At 52.6% G+C, this 24018-nt stretch overlaps 1 protein-coding gene across 1 annotated transcript in view; it reads left to right on the top strand.

Moving 5' to 3' along the window:
• FOXN1 (forkhead box N1) overlaps positions 1-21944 on the top strand; it is a gene marked incomplete at both ends in the record, with an annotated part of 28938 nt that extends 6994 nt beyond the window's left edge. The window contains 8 exons of the mRNA XM_080713690.1: positions 3814-3945; positions 4332-4793; positions 7657-7767; positions 9515-9645; positions 12534-12630; positions 18687-18894; positions 19013-19504; positions 21628-21944. Of these exons, the coding sequence (XP_080569816.1) occupies positions 3814-3945; positions 4332-4793; positions 7657-7767; positions 9515-9645; positions 12534-12630; positions 18687-18894; positions 19013-19504; positions 21628-21944 (1950 nt within the window). The remainder of the gene's footprint in view (positions 1-3813; positions 3946-4331; positions 4794-7656; positions 7768-9514; positions 9646-12533; positions 12631-18686; positions 18895-19012; positions 19505-21627) is intronic.
• Positions 21945-24018: the final 2074 nt, after the last annotated feature.

Below are 24018 nucleotides of genomic sequence, written 5' to 3'. Positions count from 1 at the left end.
AAAAAATCCAACCCTTGCTCTTTATTTATTTATTGCAGTACTGGGGATGGAACCCAGGGGTATTCTATCTCCAAGCTACACCCCAGCCCTATTTTTTTTCTTTATTTTGAAATGGTCTCACTAAGTTGCGGAGGGCCTCACTAAGTAGCTGAGGCTGGCTGTGAACCTGCAATTCTCCTGTTTCAGCCTCCCAAGTACTAGGATTACAGACGTGTGCCACCACGCCTGGCCCTAACCCTTGCTCTTAACCACCATGCTACCCCACCTCGAGAGAGGGGAGTGCCCCCTGGGCTACACAGCCCAAGATCTGGGGAAAGGGCCCTGGCCTCGCATCTGGAGGGCTGAGAACACTTTGGGGAGGTGCCAAACCCACGGCCCCCCCTCCCTGGAAGGCTGCTTGTGCCGAGGAGAGGCTGTCCTAGGGAGCAAGGGCCAGGCCCAGGCAGTCATGCGGAGCTGGAGATGGGCTGTGCCACACTGCACCTCAGGCCCCATGCCTGCTCCCTCACGGTGTCCAGTTTCGGCCAGCTCCCCGCTTCCCCAGTCACGCCACATTTAGCGCAGTGGAGTGATCAGGCGCCAGGACATGGAGAAGGGGCGCTGGGGACTCTTTGAGGGGCGGGAGAGCCTCCCACCAGGCCCCCACCTGCTGGGGCCCGGCTACCAGCCCCCTCCCAGGCTCAGCCCCTGTGGGACATTAGGCAGATGCCCTCCTCTGCATCCCCATTACCTCTGTCAGATGTGAGAGATGGCTTATTAAACAAAGATGTGTCAAATTCCCAGATGGACATGGAGGGATGAACGAGAGCCTTCCCCCTTCCCTCCCTTCCTCCCAGAGCTCTCAGAAGAGCATGGCCATGATTTCAATGAGTCTTAGGTCGAAGGGGTGAATGTAAAATTCACACTCTTCTTGCTTTCTCCCCAGCGTATCCCAACAAATTCTGACCTCCACCAAATGAAGAAACCGTAAGAGGAGTCATCGCTGTCCTCACACGACAGGGTTGGCCAAATCTGTGTCTGAGTTCTGACCCCATCAAGAGTTACCTATGGCCGGGCGTGGTGGCGCACGCTTGTAATCCCCGCGCTTGGGAGGCGGAGACAGGAGGATCGCGCAGGTTCGAAGCCAGCCGCGCTGGCTTAAGAGACCCTGTTTCCAAAAATTAAAAAATTGGTCTGGGAGTGTAGCCTGAGGTAGAAGGGCTTCCAGGAACCCCAGTACCACAAAAAAAAAAAAAAGAGTTACCTATGTGACTTGGGCAAGTCGCGTAACCCCCCTGAGCCTCAGTTTCTTCACCTAGAAGGTGGAATTAATAATGCACCTCTTGCCAGGCGTGGTGGTACACGCTTGTAATCCCAGCATTCGGGAGGCTGAGACAGGAGGATCTGGGTTCGCCGCCAGACTCAGCTACTTAGTGAGGCCCTTTGCAACTTAGTGAGACCCTGTTTCCAAAGAAGGAGGTGTAGCTCGGAGATAGAATTCCCCTGAGTTCCATCTCAAGTACTGCAAAAATAAATAAATAAATTTTAAAGAATAAAGAATAGGGCTGGGGGTATAGCTCAGAGGTAGAATGCCCTTGGGTCCCATCTCCAGTACTGCCAAAAAAAAAAAAAAAAAAAGCCAATAATGCACCCCTTCACAGGCTCGTTTAAGAAAATCAATGAGAAAATTGCCCAAAGTAATTGTATATTGACCATTGACTAGCCCAGAGCAGGCCCTCAGTAAATGGTAGCTTTTATTTTTTTTATTTATTTATTTATTTATTTATTTATTTATTTATTTCTGGGGGCTGGGAGTTGAACTCAGGGGCATTCTACCTCCAATCTACACTTGCAGCCCTTTTTTATTTTGAAACAGGCTCTCACTAATATGCTAATGTCTCGCTAAGTTGCCAAGGCTGATCTTGAAACTGCAATCCTCCTGTGTCAGCCTCCCGCGTGCTAGGATTACAGGCCTGTACCACCACACTCAGCTATCAGAGACCCCTGGGGCAATGGAGAGTGAATCGTAAAGGCATTGCCCCGCTAGGCATAGTGGCAAGTGCCTGTAACCTCAGCCACTTGGGAGGCCAAGGCAGAAGGATCACAAGTTTGAGGCCTGCCTGAACAACTTAGCAAGGCCTGTTTCAAAATAGAAAATAAAAGGGCTGGAGATATAACTCAGTGGTAGAATGGCCCTGTGTTCAATCCTCAGTACCATTTTTAAAAAATGGCACCGTCCTTTGCAGGTGGCAAACAATGAAGGATGTGCCAGGCAGGGCCATGCTGACAATGATATCAATCACCAGGAATGACAGGTAGCGAGCACTTGCCTGCTCTCGGCACTGTGCTCCATGCTTCCTATGCGTGATTTCACTTAACACTCTCGGCAGCGCTGAGGTTGGTGCCGTCACTTGCCCTGTTTTGTAGCTGCTGCTGCTGAAGTGAAGAGTTTTGCTGACACAGCTGGAAAGGAAGGGCCGAGCCTGGCGCTGAGCCCGGAGTCCTCTTAAGCACTCGACTGTGCTGGGGTCAGGGTTCTCCTACAATCCCAGAAGGTCTGAGCCCTTGAGCATCCAGTCCAGGCTCCTGCCTTTCCATAGGCAGACTGCAAAGTTCAGGAAGGGGCAGCAGCCTGGCTGGAGGATGTAGCGAGACCTTAGCATATTAGTGCGATCCTGTTTCAAAATAAAAAGGGCTGTCAGCGTAGTTTGTGGGAAGACTGCCCCTGAGTTCAACTCGAAACACCAAAAGAAGCTGCCGTTTGCTGAGGGCCTGCTCTGGGCTAGTCAGTGTACAAATACTCTGGGCAATTTTCTCATTGGTTTTCTCCAACGAGCCTGTGAAGAAGGCACATTATTAATTCCACGTTTTGGGGTGAAGAAACTGAGGCTCAGAGGGGTGACGCGACTTACCCAAGTTACATAGGTAATTCTTGATGGAGTCTGTGGTAGAGCAGGTGCTTAGCATGATTGAGGCCCTGGGTTCAGTCGCCATTACCAGAAGAAAAAGGAAGGGCTGGTGGTTTGCATGTAATCAGAGATGAGAGAGAATTTTGAAGCGTGCAAGTGAAAATAGCACTTGTCAGGCATTCCACCGTGGGCTGGTGAAGCCAGGTGCAGTGATGCAGGCCTGTAATCCCAGTACTTGAGAGGCTGAGACAGGAGGATCACAGGTTCAAACACAGCCTCAGCAACTTAGCAAGGCCTCAGTAACTTAGTGAGACCCTGCTTCAAAATAAAAACTAAAGTAGGGCTGGGGGGTGTAGCTCAGAGGTAGAATGCCCCTGGGTTCAATTTCCAGTACCAAAAAGATAAAAAGAAAGAAAAGAGAGCACAGTGCGCTGGTGAGCCTGCAAGCAGCCAGGAGCCCTCGAGCTCCTGATACAATTATGGTGGTGCCAGCAAGGGCCTCAGAGTAACAGCACAGGCCCAGCCTCTGGATACTGGGGTTGCTCCCACCTCAGGCCTGGGCCTTACCCACTCTCCAGCATCCATCCCCAGAGTCACCTAGCCTGGCCCTTCATTGTAGACACGGGAGACCAAGCATGAGGAGCCAAAGGCAGGATCTCACTGAAACTGGGATCGCACCAATTCAATACTCTGCAGCTTTAGAGCTTGAGAACAGCCAGGACGCCTCCCCCAAGGGTGCCTCCCTGGCAGGCTTTGGCCTCAAGAGTGTCCTCTCTCATTCTCTCCTTTCTCTCTCTCACACACACATCAGATGGCTGGCTGGAGGAACCCAGGGATGGTGTGGGAGTGGAGGTGGTGGGCCTGGGGTTGGTCACCTCTGGACCTTGGTCCTCATTCTCATGCAGCTGGCTTTCTTCGAGGCCAGGACTGGGTGATGGTGTCACTACTCCCGCCGCAGTCTGACGTCACGCTGCCAGGCCCCACCAGACTGGAGGGTGAGCCCCAAGGGGACCTCATGCAGGCTCCGGGCCTCCCAGGCTCCCCTGCCCCACAGACCGTAAGTACCCAGCCCCTGGGCCTGGCAAGGCAGCAGGTGGCCCAGGCGCCCCTCCCCATGGGCCCTCCTGGAGTCCTAGCTTCTACCAGCAAAGAGTTTAATGGTTCTGAGATCCCAAAGGGGTCAGATACGGATCTCTGCAGATCTGGGGCTTTCCCAGGGCAGGCCTGTGGTGCCCATTAGCCTTGGGGCCTCCCAGCTTTAGGGACAGTGTGCCCGCTTTTCCCATTTGGGCTCCCAAGGGCAAGCTATGTCTTCTCCAACATTTGGAGGATTCCCCAGAGCTCAACCAGAGCTGAGCTTTTCTTCCAGCACAGTAGGATCCTGGAAGGTCCCCAGGCCTGGTCCAACCTCCACTCATGGGCTCTCTGCCTCTGTCTACCCAGAAGCACACTGGCTACAGCTGCTCGTCGTTCGTGCCCGATGGCCCTCCGGAGAGGGTGCCCTCATTGCCCCCGCACAGCCCAAGCATTGCGTCACCAGGCCCCGAGCAAGTCCAGGGCCACTGCCCAGCTGGCCCCGGCCCAGGCCGCTTCCGGCTCTCACCCTCAGACAAGTTCCCCGGCTTCGGCTTTGACGAGGGCCCTGCAGGCAGCCCGGGGCGCTTCCTCAAGGGCAACCACGTGCCTTTCCACCCATACAAGCGGCATTTCCACGAGGGTATCTTTCCCGAAGCCCAAGCTGCACTGCCTCTCGATGGACACTCCTTTAAGACCCCAGGGCCAATGGAGGCCTTTGAGGAGATCCCGGTGGACGTGGGGGAGGCCGAGGCCTTCCTTCCTGGCTTCTCCACAGAGACCTGGTGCAACGGGCTCCCGTACCCCAGCCAGGAGCACAGCCAAGTTCTGGTGAGTACCGGGCCATGGGCATCCTGCCTCCTGTTCTGGTCCGTGATCCTCTGAGATCAAAGTCCCCACCCTTCCTCTCCAGGCCTTGCTTCTTAAGATCTGGGCGCCCAAGGAAGCAGAGAAAACTGAGAGTTGGGGGCTGGTGGCTCCATGCTGGGTCTCCTGGTCAAACTGGGGCTGGAGTGCTGGCCTGGCTAAGTACAGAGGGAGAGGAGAGGGAAGCAGGTAAGGCTAAAGACGCTGGCTGCTTCCCACAAGCCCCTGAGTCAGGATTCCAGAGTGTGACTTCTCTGTTGGTTTAAGTGTCAAGAGTCCCCAGCCAGACCAACCCGCCCTATATGCAAATGTGAGAAGAAAAACACATTCCAGAGCCTAGAGGAAGGGTTGAAGGAGGAGCCACAGAGCACAGTTCCCCCATTCCAGCATAGGTGTAAGGAGTTGAGAGACTTTGTACGGCTTTAGCCATTTGGAGGGGCACTTCTCAGCCCCGTTCTTTACCCAGAGTGGGACCTGGCTATATTTTTAGGAATATGAATGGAAGCCAGGCATGGTGGTGTACTCTTGTAACTGCAGTATGTGGGAGGCCGAGACAGGAGGATCACAGGTTTGCGTCCAGCCTCAGCTACTTAGTGAGGTCTTCCATGACTTAGTGGGATCCTGTTCCAGAATAGAATAAAATAAGGGCGGGCTTGGTGGCACATGATTGCAATCTCAGCATTTGGGAGGCTGGCATAGGAGGATCCAGGTTCGCGGACAGCCTCAGCTACGTAGTAAGGCCCTTTGCAACTCAGTGGGACCCTGTTTAAAAATATAGAATGAAAAATAGAGTTGGGGGTGTCACTTGGAGGTAGAATGCCTCTGGGTTCCATCCCAAGTACTGGGAAAAAAATAGAATAAAATAGCGCTGGGAATAGAATCCCCATGGGTTTCATCACCAGGACCACAAGAAAGAAAGAAAGAAAGAAAGAAAGAAAGAAAGAAAGAAAGAAAGAAAGAAAGAAAGAAAGAAAGAAAGAAAGAGAAAAAGAAAGAAGAAGGAAAAGAGAGAAGTATGAAAACACCTTGAAAGGCCAGCATGCCCTTGCACAGTAATACCCACAAGCTGTGTGACCAAGGACAAGTCACTTAGCCTCTCGGTTAAAGGTACCGACCTCGTAGGACTGTTGCTTTGAGAGGCCAAAAGGAGCTTGTTTCCCAAAGCACAGCTGTGGTTTGTAGGTCCTGAGGTAGCAGTAGGCTCGGCCTGGGTGAGCCCACTCCGGTGCCCACCTTTTGCTTTCACACAGGCCTCCATCCTGGCCCAAACCACTTCCCACTCCCAACAAAAGAAGGAAAATGGCTGGGCATGGTGGCACAGGCCTGTAATCCCAGTAGATGGGAGGCTGAGACAGGAGGACTGCAGCTTAAAAATAAAAAAAAATAAAAAATAAAATAAAAAACACCTCAGCAACTTAGCAAGACTCTAAACAACCTAGCAAGACTTTATTTTAAAGCAAAAAAAAAATTTTTTTTTCAAAGGGCTGGGGATAGCCGGGCGTGGTAGCACACACTCGTAATCCCAGCACTTGGGAGGCTGAGACAGGAGGATCGCACAGGTTCGAAGCCAGCCTCAGCTATTTAGTGAGGCTCCAGCAACTTAGTGAGACCCTGTTTCCAAATAAAGTATAAAATAGGTCTGGGAGTATAGCCTGGAAGTAGAAGAGCCCTTGGGTTCCACCCCCAGTACCACAAAAAATAAAATAAAATAAAATAAAATAAAAATAAAGGGCTGGGGGTGTGGCTTGGAGGCAGAATGCCCCCGAGTTAAATCCTCATTGACTCAAAAAAAAAAAAAAAAAGAAGGAAAATAGATAGACACCTATCAGATGTGGACCAGATAGGGCCTTATGCTGGATCTGGAGCCCTCTGATGGCTTCTCCTCAGGTCCCTTGACTCTGGTGCTGGTCACAGTGAAGGCACCATCATAGCACCTACTACCCCTGAGCGTTGGCTCTATACCAGCCCTGGGTCATTCTGCCAGGTGCCTTCTGTCAACTGCCCCATTTAATCCTCAACATCCTGTAGAGAGTTCCCACTACCCCCACTCTGAAGATGAGAAAACTGGGGTTCCTGGGGGCCAGGTGACTTGCCCAAGGCATCCATCCCCCAGCCTGTAAATGGTGAAGTTAGATTTGGGCCCACGCCCTGCACAACGGGGAGACACTCAGAGTCCCACGGCTAACAGGTCAACTGGCTGCATGACCTGGGGCACACTGCTTCCCCTCTGTGGGCTCAGCCCCATCATCTGTCAAATGAAGGGGTTGGACACAAGTGCTCGTGGCCCTTGCAGGCCTGAGATTCTACGATTGTGACAATCTCTGCATCAGCAACCCCAGGGCGCACCCAGAAAAGGTCACAGCCCTTTTGCCCCTCTGGGCCCAAATACTGGTTTCACAAACCCCCAGGAAGAGCAGTCCACCTCCTCCTGGGCTAATCTACCTTCTGGGACCTAGCCGCACACCCCACCATCTCTAGACTGGGCAGAGTTCTGTGTCAGGCCCTCCATGTAGGCTTCATGGAGATCTCTAGTTCCATCCCAGCCTCAACATGACCATTGGCAAGTCTCCCTGACTTCTCTGGATGCCCTAGGCTCTCACCAGTTGTCAGGTAAAGCGTAGAGAGAACCGTCAGTTCTAGCTCCACTCCAGCTCTACCACTAACCAGCTGAGTTCCCTTGGAGAAATCCCTACCCTTCTCTGTTCTCTTCCAGGACTGAGCTTTGGTGGAGGCAGACAGGGGATGCTTTTGTGTGAAGTCCAGGACAAGGGAAAGAAAGGCAAAAAAAATAAGGCCCAACCTGCTCATCTGCTTTCTCTTCCATCAGGGGTCAGAGGTCAAGATCAAGCCTCCAGCTCTGGAGAATGGCCCTGGGATGTTCTGCTACCAGCCTCCCTTGCAGCATATGTACTGCACCTCCCAGCCCCCCTTCCACCAGGTGAGTCTGGGGCCCGCAGGCGTGCCTCCCGGGGCTAGCATGTGGGTGTGTGGTGTGGTGCACAGGTGTGTATGTGTGTGTGCATACCTGGATGAATGCAGCAGGGCCCTGAACTTCAGGGTGGGCCCAGGGAAAGGGGCAGTGGTTAATGGAGAGGGAAGCAATTGCCCTTCTCTAGAGGCAGGCAGGACTTGTTTGAACCCCTGGTAAGGCCTGAGAGGTCTCAAACAAAAGAACAGAGCTGAGGCTGAGAAAGAGCCATGATGTGAACCAAGAATGAAGGGAGTTGGGGAGCCGCTCCAGACAAAGACAGAGAGAGAGGAAAGGAGTAGTATGGGTACAAGGCCAGGCCAGGCAGGGCAGTGGGCTCCCTCGACACCTCGGTGATGTCTTGTGATGTGACCTTGGTCTTGAGTTCCCTTTCAGCCTTGAGAGAGTGGGGACCAGGTAAGAGTGTGGGCAGCACATGCAGGGTTTGGGAACCTCCCTCCCGGAGGGCTCCAAGTCTAATTATTCTGGTCCTTTACCCACCCCACTGCCCAGCTGCAGTCCCTCCCAAATGTACGGGATGCCTAGTAATTGCCCCACACTGGCAAGAGATGGAGGTTTGTAAAAGGAGACAGAAAAGAGCCCCAAAGCAACCAGGCAGCTCCCTGGAACCACCGGGCAAGACGGAGCAAGTGGCTGCCCAGCGCCCGGCTCCATCCACCTGCAGCCTGGCACCGAGACAGGCCCTGCCTGTGGAGCAGGTTCCACTCCTGGTTCCTTGGCATTGGCCCCGATCTCGGCCCAGCCGGGAGGCAGGCAGAGGAGGAGGGGGATCTGGCCGCCTGCTCTGTTGGGGAAAGAGATAGAGGAAAGCGAAGGGTTACATAGCATAGAGAGATGCCCTCCGTTCTTGAGGGGCCGGGCTACAATGGCTCCAGGTTTCACCCAAGGTAGGGGGTGTTCCTGAGGCAGCCTGTCCTATTGGGACTGAGCCACTGCAGGATAAAGGAGCAATCGGACCTTCAATGGCCTCGCCGTGCCTGGCCCTGCTTTGATGCCCTCTGTTGTCTGTACCCTTCCTCAATCAAGATGGCCGCACCCAGGGCTTTATGGAGCCTGGAGAGAGAGTGACTCAGACACTGTCTCTCTGTGACCTGGAAAGAGCACTTCAGCCTGGAGCAGCTGGGGGAGTCAGAGTCTCCTGCCCCCTGCCCCATAAAACACCATCCCTGGCTCCGCAGCCACTCCCTTTGCCGTAAAATCACCTCCTACCCCCACCTGCCCACCACCATGACCAGTTCTTTCAAAGAGCCACTGAAACTCATAAAAGATGGCAGTGCCCAGCAAACGCCCAGACTGGACATCCCACTTCCGGCCCAGCACTCAGGGAGAGGCTCAGGCAGCCCAAGGTAGCTGCCTGGAAAGATACCAGGGCCATGGTCTGCTCCTCATTCCTTCCAGCTCAGCCAGGCATCATCCCATCACCATGGCAACCAGAGTACCTAAAGGGCTGAGAGGAAGGAGTAGGAGGAAGGGAACGTAGAGACCTCTGAGATCCCAAGTTCCAGAATGTAGATCTGTTCCCAGGCCCTCACATGTCCACGCCGCCAGCCACACTGAAGTAGCTCTGCCATGGGGATGGTGGAGAGGAGAATCTGGCCTCGGTCCCTCTTTGGATGTACATGAATTGGGAAGAGAAGTCCCCCCTTGGAAAGGCTAGTTACCATAGCAACCACTCTGCCCTCTTTGACCTCTACAGTACTCACCTGGTGGCGGCAGCTACCCCGTACCCTACCTGGGTTCTGCTCACTATCCATACCAGCGGATCGCACCCCAGGCCAGCGCCGATGGGCATCAGCCACTCTTCCCCAAGCCCATCTACTCCTACAGGTACACTTCCCCGCATCCCTGGGGTGGGAAGAGGAGGGGTGATAAGGCCCCTGGGGAAACTGAGGCATGGAATTCTCCATGTACAAGGGTAGTGGCAGGGGGTGGAAGTTATTATACCAGTGGATTTCCAAAGGATTCTGGAAGCTGGGTGTAGTGGAGCATGTCTGAGATACCAGTACCTGGGAGGATGAGATCAAAGAATCCCAGGTTTAAGGCCAGCCTGAGCAACTTAATGAGGCCCTCTGCATCATAGTGAGAACCTGTTTCAAAATTAAAAATAATACTTAGTGAGCCCTTTGCAACTCAGTGAGACCCTGTTTCAAAATAAAGAATAAAAAAATAGGGCTGGGGGTGTAGCACAGAGGTAGAATGCCCCTGGGTTCCTTTCCCAGTACCACAAAAATAAATAAATAAATAAATAAATAAATAAATAAATAAATAAATAAAATAGGGCTGGGTGTGTAGCTCAGAGGTAGAATGCCCCTGGGTTCAAGTCCCTGTAACACACACACACACACACACACACACACACACACACACACACCGGATGCTGGAGATTTCAGCCTGGGTGATGGTGCAGGGGGTAAACTGGTTCACCTCTCACCCCCTTTCTATCCCTGGAGAGTCCTGTCTCTGGTTCAGCTGGTCATGGGTGAGCCTGCTGAGGTCCCTCCTCCTGGGGCACAGAGCCTGGGATGAATTCAGACAGATAGTGGAAGCCAGGCGTGGTGGCGCACACTTGTAATCCTAGCATTCGGGAGGCTGAGACCAGAGGACTATGGTTCACAGACAGCCTCAGCTACTTAGGCCCTTTGCAACTCAGTGAGACCCTGTTTCAAAATAAAGAATAAAAAATAGGACTGTCTTGGTTTGCAGACAGCCTCAACTACTTAGTGAGGTCCTTTGTAACTCAGACCCTGTTTCAAAATAGAGAATAAAAAATAAAGCCGGGGGTGTCACTCAGAGGTAGAATGCCCCTGGGTTCCATCCCTCGTATAATGGTTGCCTTTCTCCTATCCCCAGACACAAAGGAAGCCCTACTCCTAAGCTCTATTGGAAATAAATGAAGGATGAGGATTTCAGATGTGACTCAGTTATACACCATCTGCCAGTTCTGGGGGGACCTGTCTGGGGTTGGGGTGTCAGGTGCCAGCAGCACCCAGCCTGCTTAGGGGACCCTTCCTTCTGTCCTCTTGTTCATCTGATCATCAGTGACACCTGGCTTGTGGTACTGGGCCCCAGGGAAGGGTCAGGTCCTTAGACGATCTGAGCTCAGACGAAAGAAGGGAAACTCAAACATTAGCCAGGAGCTCAGAGAGGGTTTGTGGAAGGCAGGATGGTACACAGAAAGGAACCCACACAGAACAGGTTCAAGACCAGCCTCTGGAATTTACTAGCTTGTGAAACACAGGCAGGTTATTTAATCTCTCTGAGCCTCTGTTTACTCATCTGGGGGGAAAAAAAAAAGGTCAGGGGACAACAATTTGGGCTGTTGGAAGGACTAAGTAAGAGAATGTAGGTGATCCAGTGCCTGGGACATTGCAGAGGGTCCAGAAGCCTCCTCCCCCTCCCTCCTACCCAGCATCCATATAGCTGGCTGAGGACGTGCTGGTAAAGGACAGCTTCCACATAATGAGTGCCTTCTATATGCGAGGTGCTACCTTTTATCTTCACAATTCTGGGTAGCTATTCCTTTGTTTACTTCAGAGTTGAATAAACTGGGGCTCAGAAAAGTCAAGGCACGCCGGGCATGATGGTGCACGCTTGTAATCCCCGCACTTGGGAGGCTGAGACAGGAGGATCACACAGGTTCGAAGCCAGCCTCAGCTACTTAGTGAGGCTCCCAGAAACTTAGTGAGACCCTGTTTCCAAAAATAGGTCTGGGAGTATAGCCCGAAGGTAGAAAGCCTCTGGGTTCCACCCCCAGTACCACACAAAAAAAAAAGAAAGAAAGAAAAGTCAAGGCACTTGCCCAAGGACACAAAGCTAGGCATGGCTAAGTTGGAAGGCAATCCTGATTTCTCAGACTCCACAAGACCCTCCTATATCTGTAACTCCTGATGTTGGTGGACACTTTACCATTCCATCTCCTTTCAACCTTAGCCTCACAGAGCCTCTCCCCAGAGGGGGAGTGCTGAGTGGGGGGCTCAGGACTTGGTGAAGAGGTTCAGAATTGCTGAGTATGGTGGTGCATGCCTGTAATCCCAGTACTTGGGAGGCTGAGGCAGGAGAATCACAGGTTTGTGATCAGCCTCAGCTACGAAGCAAGGCCCTCTGCAACTTAGTGAGACCCTGCTTAAAAATAAAAACTTAAGCCGGGCGTGGTGGCACACGCTTGTAATCCCAGCTCTTGGGAGGTTGAGTCAGGAGGATCGCACAGGTTTGAAGCCAGCCTCAGCTACTGAGTGAGGCTCTCAGCAACTTAGTGAGACCCTGTTTCCAAATAAAGCATAAAATAGGTCTGGGAGTATAGCCCGGAGATAAAAAAAGCCCCTGGGTTCCACCCTCAGTACCACAAAATAAATAAATAAATAAATAAATAAATAAATAAGTAAAAAACTTAAAAAATAAATCTGGGGGTGTATCTCAGAGGTAGAATGCCTCTGAGATCAATCCCCAGTACTACAAAAAGAAAGAAAGAGAGAGAGAGAGAAAGAAAGACAGGAAGGAAGACTAAAAAGGGTTGGGATGTAGTTCATAGGCAGAATGCCCCTGGGTTCAATCCCCAGTACCATAAAACAATAAATAAATAAATAAATAAATAAATAAATAAATAAATAAATAAATAGAGCTGGGGTGCAACTCAGATATAGAATGCCCCTGGATTCAATCTCCGGTACCACACACACAAAAATGTTCAGACTCTCAGGGGTTCTTTTTATCTTCAGCATCCTCATCTTCATGGCCCTTAAGAACAGCAAAACTGGAAGCCTCCCTGTCAGCGAGATCTACAATTTTATGACGGAGCACTTCCCTTACTTCAAGGTAAGTTCAACATTTATCCCTAAAAAGCCAGGCACGATTGTGCACACCTTTGGTCCCAGCACTAGGGAGCTGAGATGGGAGGATCTTAGTTTAGCTCAGAGATTGAATGCCCCTGGGTTCAATTTTTAGTACCAAAAAATAAAAATTAAAAAGCCGAGCGTGGTGGCGCACGCTTGTAATCCCAGTACTTGGGAGGCTGAGAGAGGAGGATCACAGGTTCATGGCCAGCCTCCGCAACTTAATGAGGCCCTCCGCAATTTAGTGATACCCTGTTTCAAAATAAAAAATAAAATAGGGCTGGGCTGGAGCTGGAGCTGGAGCTCGGAGGTAGACTATCTCTGGGTTCGATTCCCAGTACCACACACACAAAAAAAGATCTATCCATGCCCACTGCCCCAAGCCCTAGATAAGCCAGGCCTGTCTGGAGCCAGAGGGTGTAGCCCAGAGGTGAGAGGAGTCAGAACGACAGCTGGAAGAGAGTTCACTCTTAACCCGCACTCCTTTGCCGCCACCTTGGAGGGCAGAGTTCCTAAAGAAGGGACTGTGTGGAGATCAGAGCGCTCAGGCCACTCGCCTCAGGTCCCACCGCCGGCTGGAGACAGAGCTGCTGCGGGAAGTGGAGGCGTCAGTCCTGAGAGGCTTCTCATTCCGAGTTGGAAGAAATAATTGGGGAAAGAATGAGGCTGTCCCTACCTTATCCCAGGTGCTGTGGGGCTGGTTGACGCCATGTAGGAGCTGGTCATCCTAACAAGAGGCACTGGGGCCCAAGAACCCACTGCCTGCTTTCCAGAGTGAGATAAGTATCTACCTCTGTGAGCGAGCGGCAGTCTCTGCTGCCGTTCTGCCAGAAAGTGGGGTGCGAGTGTCTCAGTCTTTGGGCGTCTCAGGGAACTGGCTGGCTCACCAACTCTGCCCCCCACCCCTTGTACAGGATCTAGTTCCTGTCATCTGCAGAAGGGGCTATTAGGGGTCCTTCCCAACTCCCTGCCTAGAGACAGGACAGGTGCCATTCTCTCCAACTGGGTAAACATATCAGAAAGAGCTGTCCAAGGCAGGTGCAGTGGCACACACCTGTAATTCCAGTGCTTGGGAGGCTAAGACAGGAAGATCACAAGTTCAAGGCCAGCTTCTTAGAAACTTAGACACTCACCGGGCCGGTATGGTGTCACAAGCTTGTAATCCCCGCGCTTGGGAGGTGGAGACAGGAGGATCGCACAGGTTTGAAGCCAGCCTCGCTGGCTTAAGAGACCATTTCTTTTTTTTTTTTTTTTTTTTTGCGGGTCTGGGGATGGAACCCAGGGGCATTTGACCTCCGGGCTACACCCCCTGCCCTATTTTTTATTCTTTATTTTGAAACCGGGTCTCACTGAGTTGCAGAGGGCCTCACTAAGTAGTAGCTGAGGCTGTCCGCGAACCACGATCCTCCAGGTCTCAGCCTCCCGAATGCTGGGATTACAAGCGTGCGCCACCACGCCCGGCTCAAGAGACCATTTCCAAATAAAATATAAAATAGGTCTGGGAGTGTAGCCTGGAGGTAGAAGGGTTCCATCCCCAGTACCACCAAAAAAAAAAAAAAAAGAAAGAAAAGAAAAGAAAAAAGAAAGAAACGTAGACACTCAGCAATTTAGTAAGTCACTGTTTCAAAATTAAAAAACAAATAAATAAGTAAATAAAGCTGGGTGTGGTGGCACACGCATGTAATCCCAGTACTTGAAAGGCTGAGGCAGGAGAATCACAGGTTCAAAGCCAGCCTTGGCAACTTAGGGAGGCTCTCAGAAACCTAGTGAGACCTTGTTTCCAAATAAGAAATAAAATCAGGCTGGGGGTCTATCTTGGAGACAAAGATGCCTCTGGGTCAATCTTCAGTACCAAAAAACTATAAAATAAAAAAAACTAAAAAGACCTGGGGATGTAGCTCAGAGATGTACTGGTATTGGGTTCAATCTCCACTCCCCGCCAAAAAACAGTACGAGAGAGCGAGGGCGAGAGCGAGAGGTTCATCCACCCAACGTCACACAGCAGGTGCATCTGTCAGGCCCGTTGACTTCACATGCCACCCCATTCCCCTTGATGCATGCTCCTCCAGACCCTCCTGCAAAGACCCCTTCTCCTGAAATGGGTATGGGAGAAATCAGAGCCTGTGCCTGAGAATTGCCTTCAAGACCGGCACCCTGGTGGATCTGATCTCATCAGCTACCCAAGCAGAGGGTAGGAGCTGAGGCCCAGGTAATCCAGAACACAGCTCTGCCCGGGGCTGATTCCTGCCCCTCCATCTACCCAGTTGTCTTGCCTGGGGATAATTTGCAGCTGATATTGACACAAGTTTGTACTTGCTGAGCTGCCGTCAGATGGGGGTGGGCGAGAGGGTCAGAGTGGCTCAGCCAGGAATGGAAAAGAATGTTGATCCACCAGAGGTTCTGGAAGGAAGGGGAAGGGAAGAGAGGCATCAAAGCCTGCATCCAGGGCGGCCCCCCAACCCAGAAGGTAGAGGGCCTAGCTCTCCCTAAGCCCTTAGGCTGTCAAGGGTCCTTTGTGGCTTCCAGATGCCAGAGGAAAGGAAATGAGGGCCCCTCCTCCTCTGGGCCCCCTCCCTGCCCAGTGGGCCTGGCCCCCAGCCCCTCCCTGCATCTCATCTTCCTGGCTTAATTATTTTTCCTGGGAGCTGTGTAATCCCTGTTTTATGGGGCCGAAGAGTGAAGAGGTCTAACAGCTTTTTTGGGTTGTTGTTCTCAGCCAGTTGCATCACTCTCTTGTTCCCGGGTTTACGTTTGGCTTCCGAGAGGGAACGACTGTGAGGCTGGGACCGGCCCAGATGGTGAGGCAGCCCCGTGGGTGACCTGGGCAGGGCCCTTTGTGAGGGCACAGAGCTGAAGTCTGGGCTCTGTCCCTGCCGCCTGGTGTGATCCAGGGCTAGGCCCTTTCTTCTCTGGACCTCAGTGTCCCAATCTGTGAAATGGTCGGGTTGGGCCAGTCAGTGTACAGATTCCTTTCCACTTGGACGGTTCCCCTCTGACTCACCTAGCTGGCAGACCCCCTATCCTCTCCATCTCTCACTCGCCTTTTTTTTTCTTTTTGGTATGGGAATTGAACCTCTAGGCATTCTACCTTCAAGATACACCCCCAGCCCTATTTTTTACTCTTTATTTTGAAACAGGGCCTCGCTGAATTACAAAGGGCCTCAATAAGTAGCTGAGACTGTCCTTGAACCGTGATCCTCATGTCTCAGCCTCCCAAATGCTGGGATTACAAGCGTGGGCCACTACGCCCGGCTCTTACTAGCCATTTGAAGGTCCTTTTTTCTGGGCAAGGACAGACTAGATTGTGGGGTGGGCAGCACGCATGTCCAGACAGCTGGTGTGGGTGTCCCGTAGTCCCGTGAGTCAGGGATGAAGGACCTGGGAAGTGTCCAGCCACTGGACATAATTGTTAGTGCTGACCATCCCTCTTCCAAACAGGAAGTGGCTGGGGTGGGGGCTGCCCTGGCATCCCAACGTCACAGATTTATGGGGCTGTAAAAGGACCTGGTGCCCATTAACTTTGCCCATGGGGTGACATAGCCTTAACTCCTAGTGGACACTATTGTGGGAGTCAAAGGCTCAAAAACTTCCTGGTAACCCTGGGAACCTTGGAGGGTCAGTCATCTCAATCAGCCCCCAGCCCCTGGACCAGTTGTCCCCAAGAAAGGCTCCAGCAGCTGCTGCCAGCAACTTGCAGTGACGCTGCCATCGGGCCCGGTTCTGCTGGGCATGACTCAGCTTGACTGCTCCCCGGGGCAACTGAGCAGGGAGGAGGGAGTGGCCGCCCCTCATTAACCAGAAAATAGGGACCAAAAGGAAGAGGGGTCCTGGGATGAGGGCGACAGAGCCCTGCCAGCTGGAGTGGAGGCTATCCCCACAACCCGCCGCACTGGACTCAAGGATTGCACAGAGCTTAAACAGAGCTGGAGGTGGGGGCACAAGACCTCCTGGCACCCCCGCCACCACCTCTCACCCAACTGAGTCAGCCTAATGGTTTTTACAACCCTCCCTGGGCACAATTACTGCACTGGTGGCATGACCGGGCCTCCTAATGGGTGTTTATTCTGTTGGCACGAGCACCCCCTGCCTCAGGGCTGGCCTCCCCACCAGGGCACGCCCCCCCAGGCACACTCATGCAAACACACACCCACACACTCAGACAATCGAGGCTACGCACACAAATACCCAGAGAGACTTTCTCACACACAGCCAGCCTCCAGGATGCATTTATCCTCACGGCTGGGAATTCTCAGACCTGTACCAGAAGATGCCACTCATGCCAGGAAACACACTGAGGGGTACAGACACATGTATACATGCTGCTACCTCACCCCCATGCACCAACCCCAGGTCACACTCAAAACACATACATGTGTGCACACCCAAGCACTCACCTACCTATGCATCTGTTTCTCTGTTTTCTTTCTAATTTTTTAACTTTTTTGGGGGGGGGATACTGAGGATTAAACTCAAGGGCATTCTGTCTCTGTGCTATGCCCCGGGCTTGCTTGCTTGCTTATTTATTCATTTATTTATTTATTGAAACAGTGTCTTACTAAGTTGCTAAGACTGACCTCAAACCTGTGATCTTCTGTCTCAGCCTCTCAGGTACTGGGATTATAGGTGAGCATCACCAGACATGGATCACCTAACTTTCCGTTCTCCTTAGCTTGTCCCAGAGGGTATGAGGATGGCCAGGAGAAGAGCCTTCCACAGCCTCCCCTAACTCCTTTTTTGTTTGTTTGTTTGTTTATTTGTTCATTTGTTTGTTTGTGTGGTACTGGGGATTGAGCCCAGGGGTATTATACCTCTGAGCTACAAGCCCAGTCCAATTTAATTTAATTTAATTTAATTTAATTTTTGTGGGGATGGGGATGGAACCCAGGGGCATTCGACCTCCGAGCTACACCCCTGCCCTATTTTTTATTCTTTATTTTGAAACTGGGTCTCACTGAGTTGCAAAGGGCCTCACTAAGTAGCTGAGGCTGTCTGTGAACCGCAATCCTCCAGTCTCAGCCTCCCAAATGCTGGGATTACAAGCGTGTGCCACCACGCCCGGCTTACTTTTTATTTTGAAACGGAGTCAAGTTGCTGAAGGTCTACAACTGGCCTCAAATCTATGATGAACTGTCTCAGTCTTCCAAGTACTGGAATCACAGGTGTGTGCCATTGCACCCAACATAATTCCCTCTTTAAACCTGGCACAGGAAGTCAGGCATGGTGGAACACAGTTGTAATCCCAGTACTTGGGAGGCTGAGACAGGAGGATCACAGGTTCATGGCCAGCCTCAGCTACGTAGTGAGGCCCTCTGCAACTTAGTAAGATGTTGTTTCCAAATAAAGAAATAAGCCGGACGTGGTGGCGCACACTTGTAATCCCCGTGCTGGGAGGCAGAGACAGGAGGATCACGCAAGTTCGAAGCCAGCCGCGCTGGCGTAAGAGACCCTGTTTCCAAATTTTAAAAAGTATAAAAAATAGGTCTGGGAGTGTAGCCCGGAGGTAGAAGGGCTTCTAGGAACCCCAGTACCACCCAAACAAACAAACAAATAAAATAAGACTGAGGGCGTAACTCAGAGGTAATGCCTCTGGGTTCAACCTCCAGCATCAAAAAATAAAATAAAATAAAATAAAATAAATAAAGCTGGCTCAGGGGACCTCGGAGTTATGTGGGCTCCCTTTCCACAGGGAGGCAGGTACAGGCCCAAAGGTCCAGTGGGGCAGAGCCCCATTGCAGTGGGAACATGGGCCAGGAAGCCTCCCTTTAGGAAACCTAAATTCCTCTGAAGGGTCCTGCCAACAGTAGGGTAGGATAAAGACATTTCTTAGGTGAAAGGAGCATGTGGTCAAGGTCTCTGTGTCCCCCTTCTCCACTGAGAAGGGCACTGAGCGTGTGCTAGGTGCGGAGGAGGACGGTGAGTCCCAGGGCAGCGCACTGTTCTGCACCAGAGAGGGTGAAGGAGTGTTCTGGAGCTCAGACCTGGAGCCAATTCTAACTGCCTGGGCCCAGGCTGAGTTCTTGTTTTGCTTTCCCCGGGCAGACGGCACCTGATGGCTGGAAGAATTCTGTCCGCCACAACCTGTCCCTCAACAAGTGCTTTGAGAAGGTAGAGAACAAGTCCGGAAGTTCCTCCCGCAAGGGCTGTTTGTGGGCCCTCAATCCCGCCAAGATCGACAAGATGCAGGAGGAGCTGCAGAAGTGGAAAAGGAAGGATCCCATTGCTGTGCGAAAAAGCATGGCCAAGCCAGGTGAGGCTGGCAGAGTCACCCAGGGAAGGGAGCCCAAAGCACTGGGACAGGGTCTAAGGGAGGCTTCCAGAGCTCGGAAGAAGATCTCATGCCATTCTTCTCTCTTGGGCCTTTTCAGAAGAGCTGGACAGCCTCATTGGAGACAAGAGGGAGAAGTTGGGCTCCCCGATGCTGGGCTGTCCGCCCCCTGGGCTGGCAGGCTCAGCCTCTCTCCGTCCCCTGGCACCCCCAGCTGGGCTCCCACAGCCACTGCACTCGATCCACCCAGCTCCAGGCCCCATTCCTGGCAAGAATCCCCTGCAGGATCTACTGGGAGGGCACGTACCCTCCTGCTATGGGCAGACATACCCACACCTCTCATCTGGCCTGGCCCCTCCCGGACACCCGCAGCCATTGTTCCCACAGCCAGATGGGCACCTCGAGCTGCGGGCCCAGCCAGGCACCCCCCAGGACTCACCTCTACCTGCCCACACCCCACCTAGCCACGGCGCCAAGCTACTGGCTGAGCCTTCCCCAGCCAGGACCGTGCCTGACACGCTCCTGCCAGATGGAGACCTCAGTACTGACCTGGATGCCATCAACCCCTCTCTCACCGACTTCGACTTCCAGGGTGAGCTGGGTGGGGAAGGGAGGGTGGGACAGAACTGGAGAGGCTCGTGTAGTGCGGCCTGCCCTCCCAAGTCTCCAGGCTCCGGCCAGCAGCTAGTTACTGGGTGTCTGGTCATTCAAAGCAGAGAGCCAGCAGTGGGTGTGACACTTCCCACTCACTCCCCAGCATCCAGAGCACAGGGCGATTTGCCTCTCTGGGGGCACTGAACCTCTTCCAACTGACCCCATCATCAAACCACTTTCAGCTCCAGCAAAGTAGAAAAGGTCTCTGCATTTATCCCATATTTGATTGCAAGTGACTGATAGGGTGAACAGTCCCAGAAACATTTGCATTTTATCAGAATCACCCATTCATGCAGAAAGAAAGAGACTGTCTCTGGAAGAGAGTGAGACTTCAGAGCTGGGCAGGTTCTGGAGGAGTCAGGGATAAAACTACAGGGAAAGGAAGAGGTCCCATTCAGTCCATTCCATCTTGCCTGCTTCATCTCTGCATAAAGACACACACACACACACACACACACACACACACACACACATTCTCATCTAAACTTCTGTGCATTCCCAGGCCCGCGTACTGGTCATGGAGGGGGCCAGTGACCTGGGCCTCAGACCCTCTGTGTAGTGGGGCAGGAACTTCCACAAGCAGGAGGAGCAGCCTGACATTCAGAGAGCTACCAATCTGATGGTCTGATGTCTTAGAGCCAGGCACGGTGGTGCACATCTCTAATCCTAATAGTTGGGGGCGCTGAGACTGGAGACTCAAAGGTTAGAGGCCAGTCTCAGCAACTTAGTAAGACCCACAGCAACTTAGCAAGACTCTATTTCAAAAGAAAAAGAGCTAAGCTGGGCGTGGTGGTACACACTTGTAATCCCAGTATTTGGGAGGCTGAGACAGGAGGATTCCAGTTCACAGCCAGCCTCAGCTACTTAGTGAGGTCCTCTTCAATTCAGTGAGAACCTGTTTCAAAATAAAGAATAAAAAATAGGGCTGGGAGTATAGCTTGGAGGTAGAATGCCCCTGGGTTCCATCTCCAGTGCCACAAAAAAAAAAAAAAAAAAAAAAGAGCTAATGCTGTACCTCAGAGGTAGAATGCCCCTGGGTTCAATCCTCAGTACAAGAGCAAACAAATAAATATAAAAAGGGCTGGGCATCAAACAAATAAATATATCAAACAAATAAATATAAAAAGGGCCCGACATCATCCTCCATGCCACCGCACCCACCACCTCACTGCTTTCCCCCAGGGCCCTGTCTGGCAGAGACAGGCAGTGGAGCAGGCGAATTGGCACCACCAGGCAATGGGGGATCCGTTGTATGAGATACAACAAACATCTGCCCAAGCCCCTACTAGGAGCATCATCCTAGTCACTTTCCATGTGCTCTTTTGTCTGGGCCCGTAGAATAGAAGGAAATGTTAAACCCATTTCACACAAGCACATACCTACTCAAGGTCTCTTAGCTGGAAGGAAGGAGTTGGGATCAGAACCAATGCAGCCAAGGCCAGTCCAGGGTTGTCAGCCTTTCTTCTTCCAGACCCTGCAGCCCTGATGTCCACCACAGACACTCCAGTCCCTGTTCTGCCATGATGTGGGTCACACAACACAGAGAGGGACTAGGTGGCCACACTGATTGCTCCTCAGAATCAGATGTGCTTCCTAGCTCTGTTCCTGTCTCCTGGGCCCTGCAGTGGACAAGGCCCAGGGAGCTATATCCATCCACCTTATCAAGTTAAAAAGTGCATTGTGGGAAAATCCTCGATCTGAGCAGTAAATCCACCTTCCTTGGGAGCCTAGAGGGAAGCCCAAGGCCACCCCCAGTTGCACAGTATTTGCATCAAACCTGCCAGTAGGAAGTTCTCAAATCCTTGACTCTCCCCAGTGCCCCCCCCCAAAAAAAAGCTACAGAGGTCACCTGGATGTATGGCTTTCAGACTGTGCTACATGGGAGTTGGAATCTGAGGCTCAGAGAGGATCAATCACTGTTTGGGGTCACATGGCTGGTGCCAGGGTCTGCACCCAATTGTTGTCTCCCCAGTCCTGCACTCTGCAGCCTGTGAGAGCCTTGACGGGTATAGGGCTCCCTGATGCCTCCCAGTGATGCTTGTTCTCTCCTCCCCCAACTAGGAAACCTGTGGGAACAGCTGAAGGATGACAGCTTGGCCCTCGACCCCCTGGCTCTGGTGACCTCGTCCCCAACATCATCCTCCATGCCACCGCACCCACCACCTCACTGCTTTCCCCCAGGGCCCTGTCTGGCAGAGACAGGCAGTGGAGCAGGAGAATTGGCACCACCAGGCAATGGGGAATCCGGAGCCCTGGGGGACCTGCCTCTCACCACCCTCTACTCGGCCTTCATGGACCTGGAGCCCACGCCCCCCACAGCTCCTGCCGGCCCCTCCGTGTACCTCAGTCCCAGCTCCAAGCCCATGGCCCTGGCATGAGCAGTACCTGGCATCGGCTCCAGCCTTGGCCTGGTTGGAAGTCCCAGCTGATTGCCCACATCGGGCTCACCTGATCAAGGAAGGAAAACACTACCTGTCCCCCATGCCACTCAGCCAGGTTGTTTGGCAGCTGGCAGCTGGGGAGTGGGCGACACCACCCAGGACGCTGCCACCTGGTGGTCAAGCTCCTCACTCAGGGCCTGGAGAGCAAGTATCTGGGCCAGGAGCAAAAGGACACACATGCACACACACGCCAGCCACACGCTTGATACCCAGAGGCGTCCGTGCCACCTCACAGAGAGCCTGGTTCATTCCTGAAGCAGCTGAGAACTAAGGGCTTTGATTACCAAAGCTCAGGGCCCCCAGGCCAGGTCAAAAGCCCCCCGAGAACCCGTTCTCATTCTGCGCTCTGCAGGCCTGCCCCTCCACTTATGTTCTTTCCCAGAATCCCCCTGTATTTATTCTCCCATCTTCATGCCAACAGCCCAGCAAGGAGAGAAGATGGAGAGCTCCTCCATGTTGCCTGTGGACTCCCTACCCCCTATACCAGGCTCCACCCACCCTCAGTATATGCTCTACCCCACTACCCCCAGGGTGACACACAGAAGGGGCAGCATCCACCCCGGGAACAAACTGAGCCCAATTCCAACACCCAGTGTTTGGAAAAGCCCTTGCCCTTGGAAACTTGAATGAGTCCTCTTCTCCCAGTCCCAGGTGCCGGAAGGGCCCCCTCCAGGTCACCACAAACTCACTGTTTCTCTAGAAGGAAGTTCATGTAGTTTAGGTCCCAGCTTACTAGTTACTTCCAATTGTCTTGAGCAGCCCAAGTGTTCAGGGAAGGAAGCCTGGAACGGGCTGGTGGGGAGACCCATGCCCCCTCCCTTTGACTGCTTGGCAGACCCAGGACACCCAGAAGCACAAGGGATGTGCCTAGAGCTAGGGTGCATGGCCCAGGTGCTCTTCATGCCCCACGAAGTGGGATCCTCAGCCTACCGTGGGCCTGGGAGTAGCGAGAACCTCCGAAGGGCAGCCCCACGCTCATGCGAGGCCTAAGGAGATTCCTCAGTGGCTTGCCATTGCCCCCTGACCTGGAACAATAAAGCAAGTGCCTTGTGGTTTCAGTTACTGAGCCTTTATTTCTGGGCTTGCCCTCCCTGAGCATAAAATTCAGGCCACACTGATCATGGATGCCCTGGGCCTGTGATTTCACTCCCTACCCAGAACTGTGAAGTTTCCAAGCCCACAGAGCAAGGCATCTGGGGGGGTAGGGAGTAGCTCTTTGGCTAGGCTGGGGAGGCGGAGCAGGCAGGGGGGCTGAGCCTCTTCCCAGAAGGACTCCCAATAATGTGCAAGGACTAGGCTGCCCCACTCAGAGGAAGGGAGAGGATGTCATCCATCCACACCCTACAGAGACCCACATCCTCCCTCCCCAGACCCCTCATCTCCCCACACAAAGGGGTCATTGTCCTGTCCAGGTTGTGCCTTCTTACCCCATCTGTACCCAGCTGAGAGACATGCCAAGTCTGTTTGGGGCTCTGGGTTACATGGGTGACAAGAAGAGAGCACAGAGCCCCGCCTGGTGGCTCATGCCTGTAATCTTAGTACTTGGGAGGCTGAGTCAGGAGGATGACAGGTTTGAGGCCAGCCTCAGTACCTTCGCCAGACCCTGTTTTGAAATTCAAAATAAAAGCTGGGCATGCGTGGCATCTTTATAATCCCAGTATTTGGAAGGCTGAGACAGGAGGATCAAGACCAGACTCAGCAATTTTGCAAGATTCTCAGCAATCTAGCGAGACCCTGTTTCAAAACAAAAAGGGCTGGGTGTAGCTCGGAAGTTGAATATCCCTGGGTTCAATCCCCAATTCTCCCTACACACACATGCACATGAAGAAATTAAAAATAACAAGGGCTGGGGCTGTAGCTTGGAGGTAGAATGCTCCTGGGTTCAATCGGCAATAACAAAAATCAAAAAAGAAAAAGTTATTCTGGAGGCCAAGCAATACCTAAATAGTTCCACAAACGACCCCATAATAGAGCCCCAACCCACGTCAGCACCCTCCCTCCTGAGGCTGTA

This window comes from Muscardinus avellanarius, assembly GCF_963383645.1.
Source record: "Muscardinus avellanarius genome assembly, chromosome: 16".
Lineage (NCBI taxonomy): Eukaryota > Metazoa > Chordata > Mammalia > Rodentia > Gliridae > Muscardinus > Muscardinus avellanarius.
Note: the sequence above shows the minus strand (reverse complement) of the source record. Positions and strands in the feature narration are given on the sequence as shown.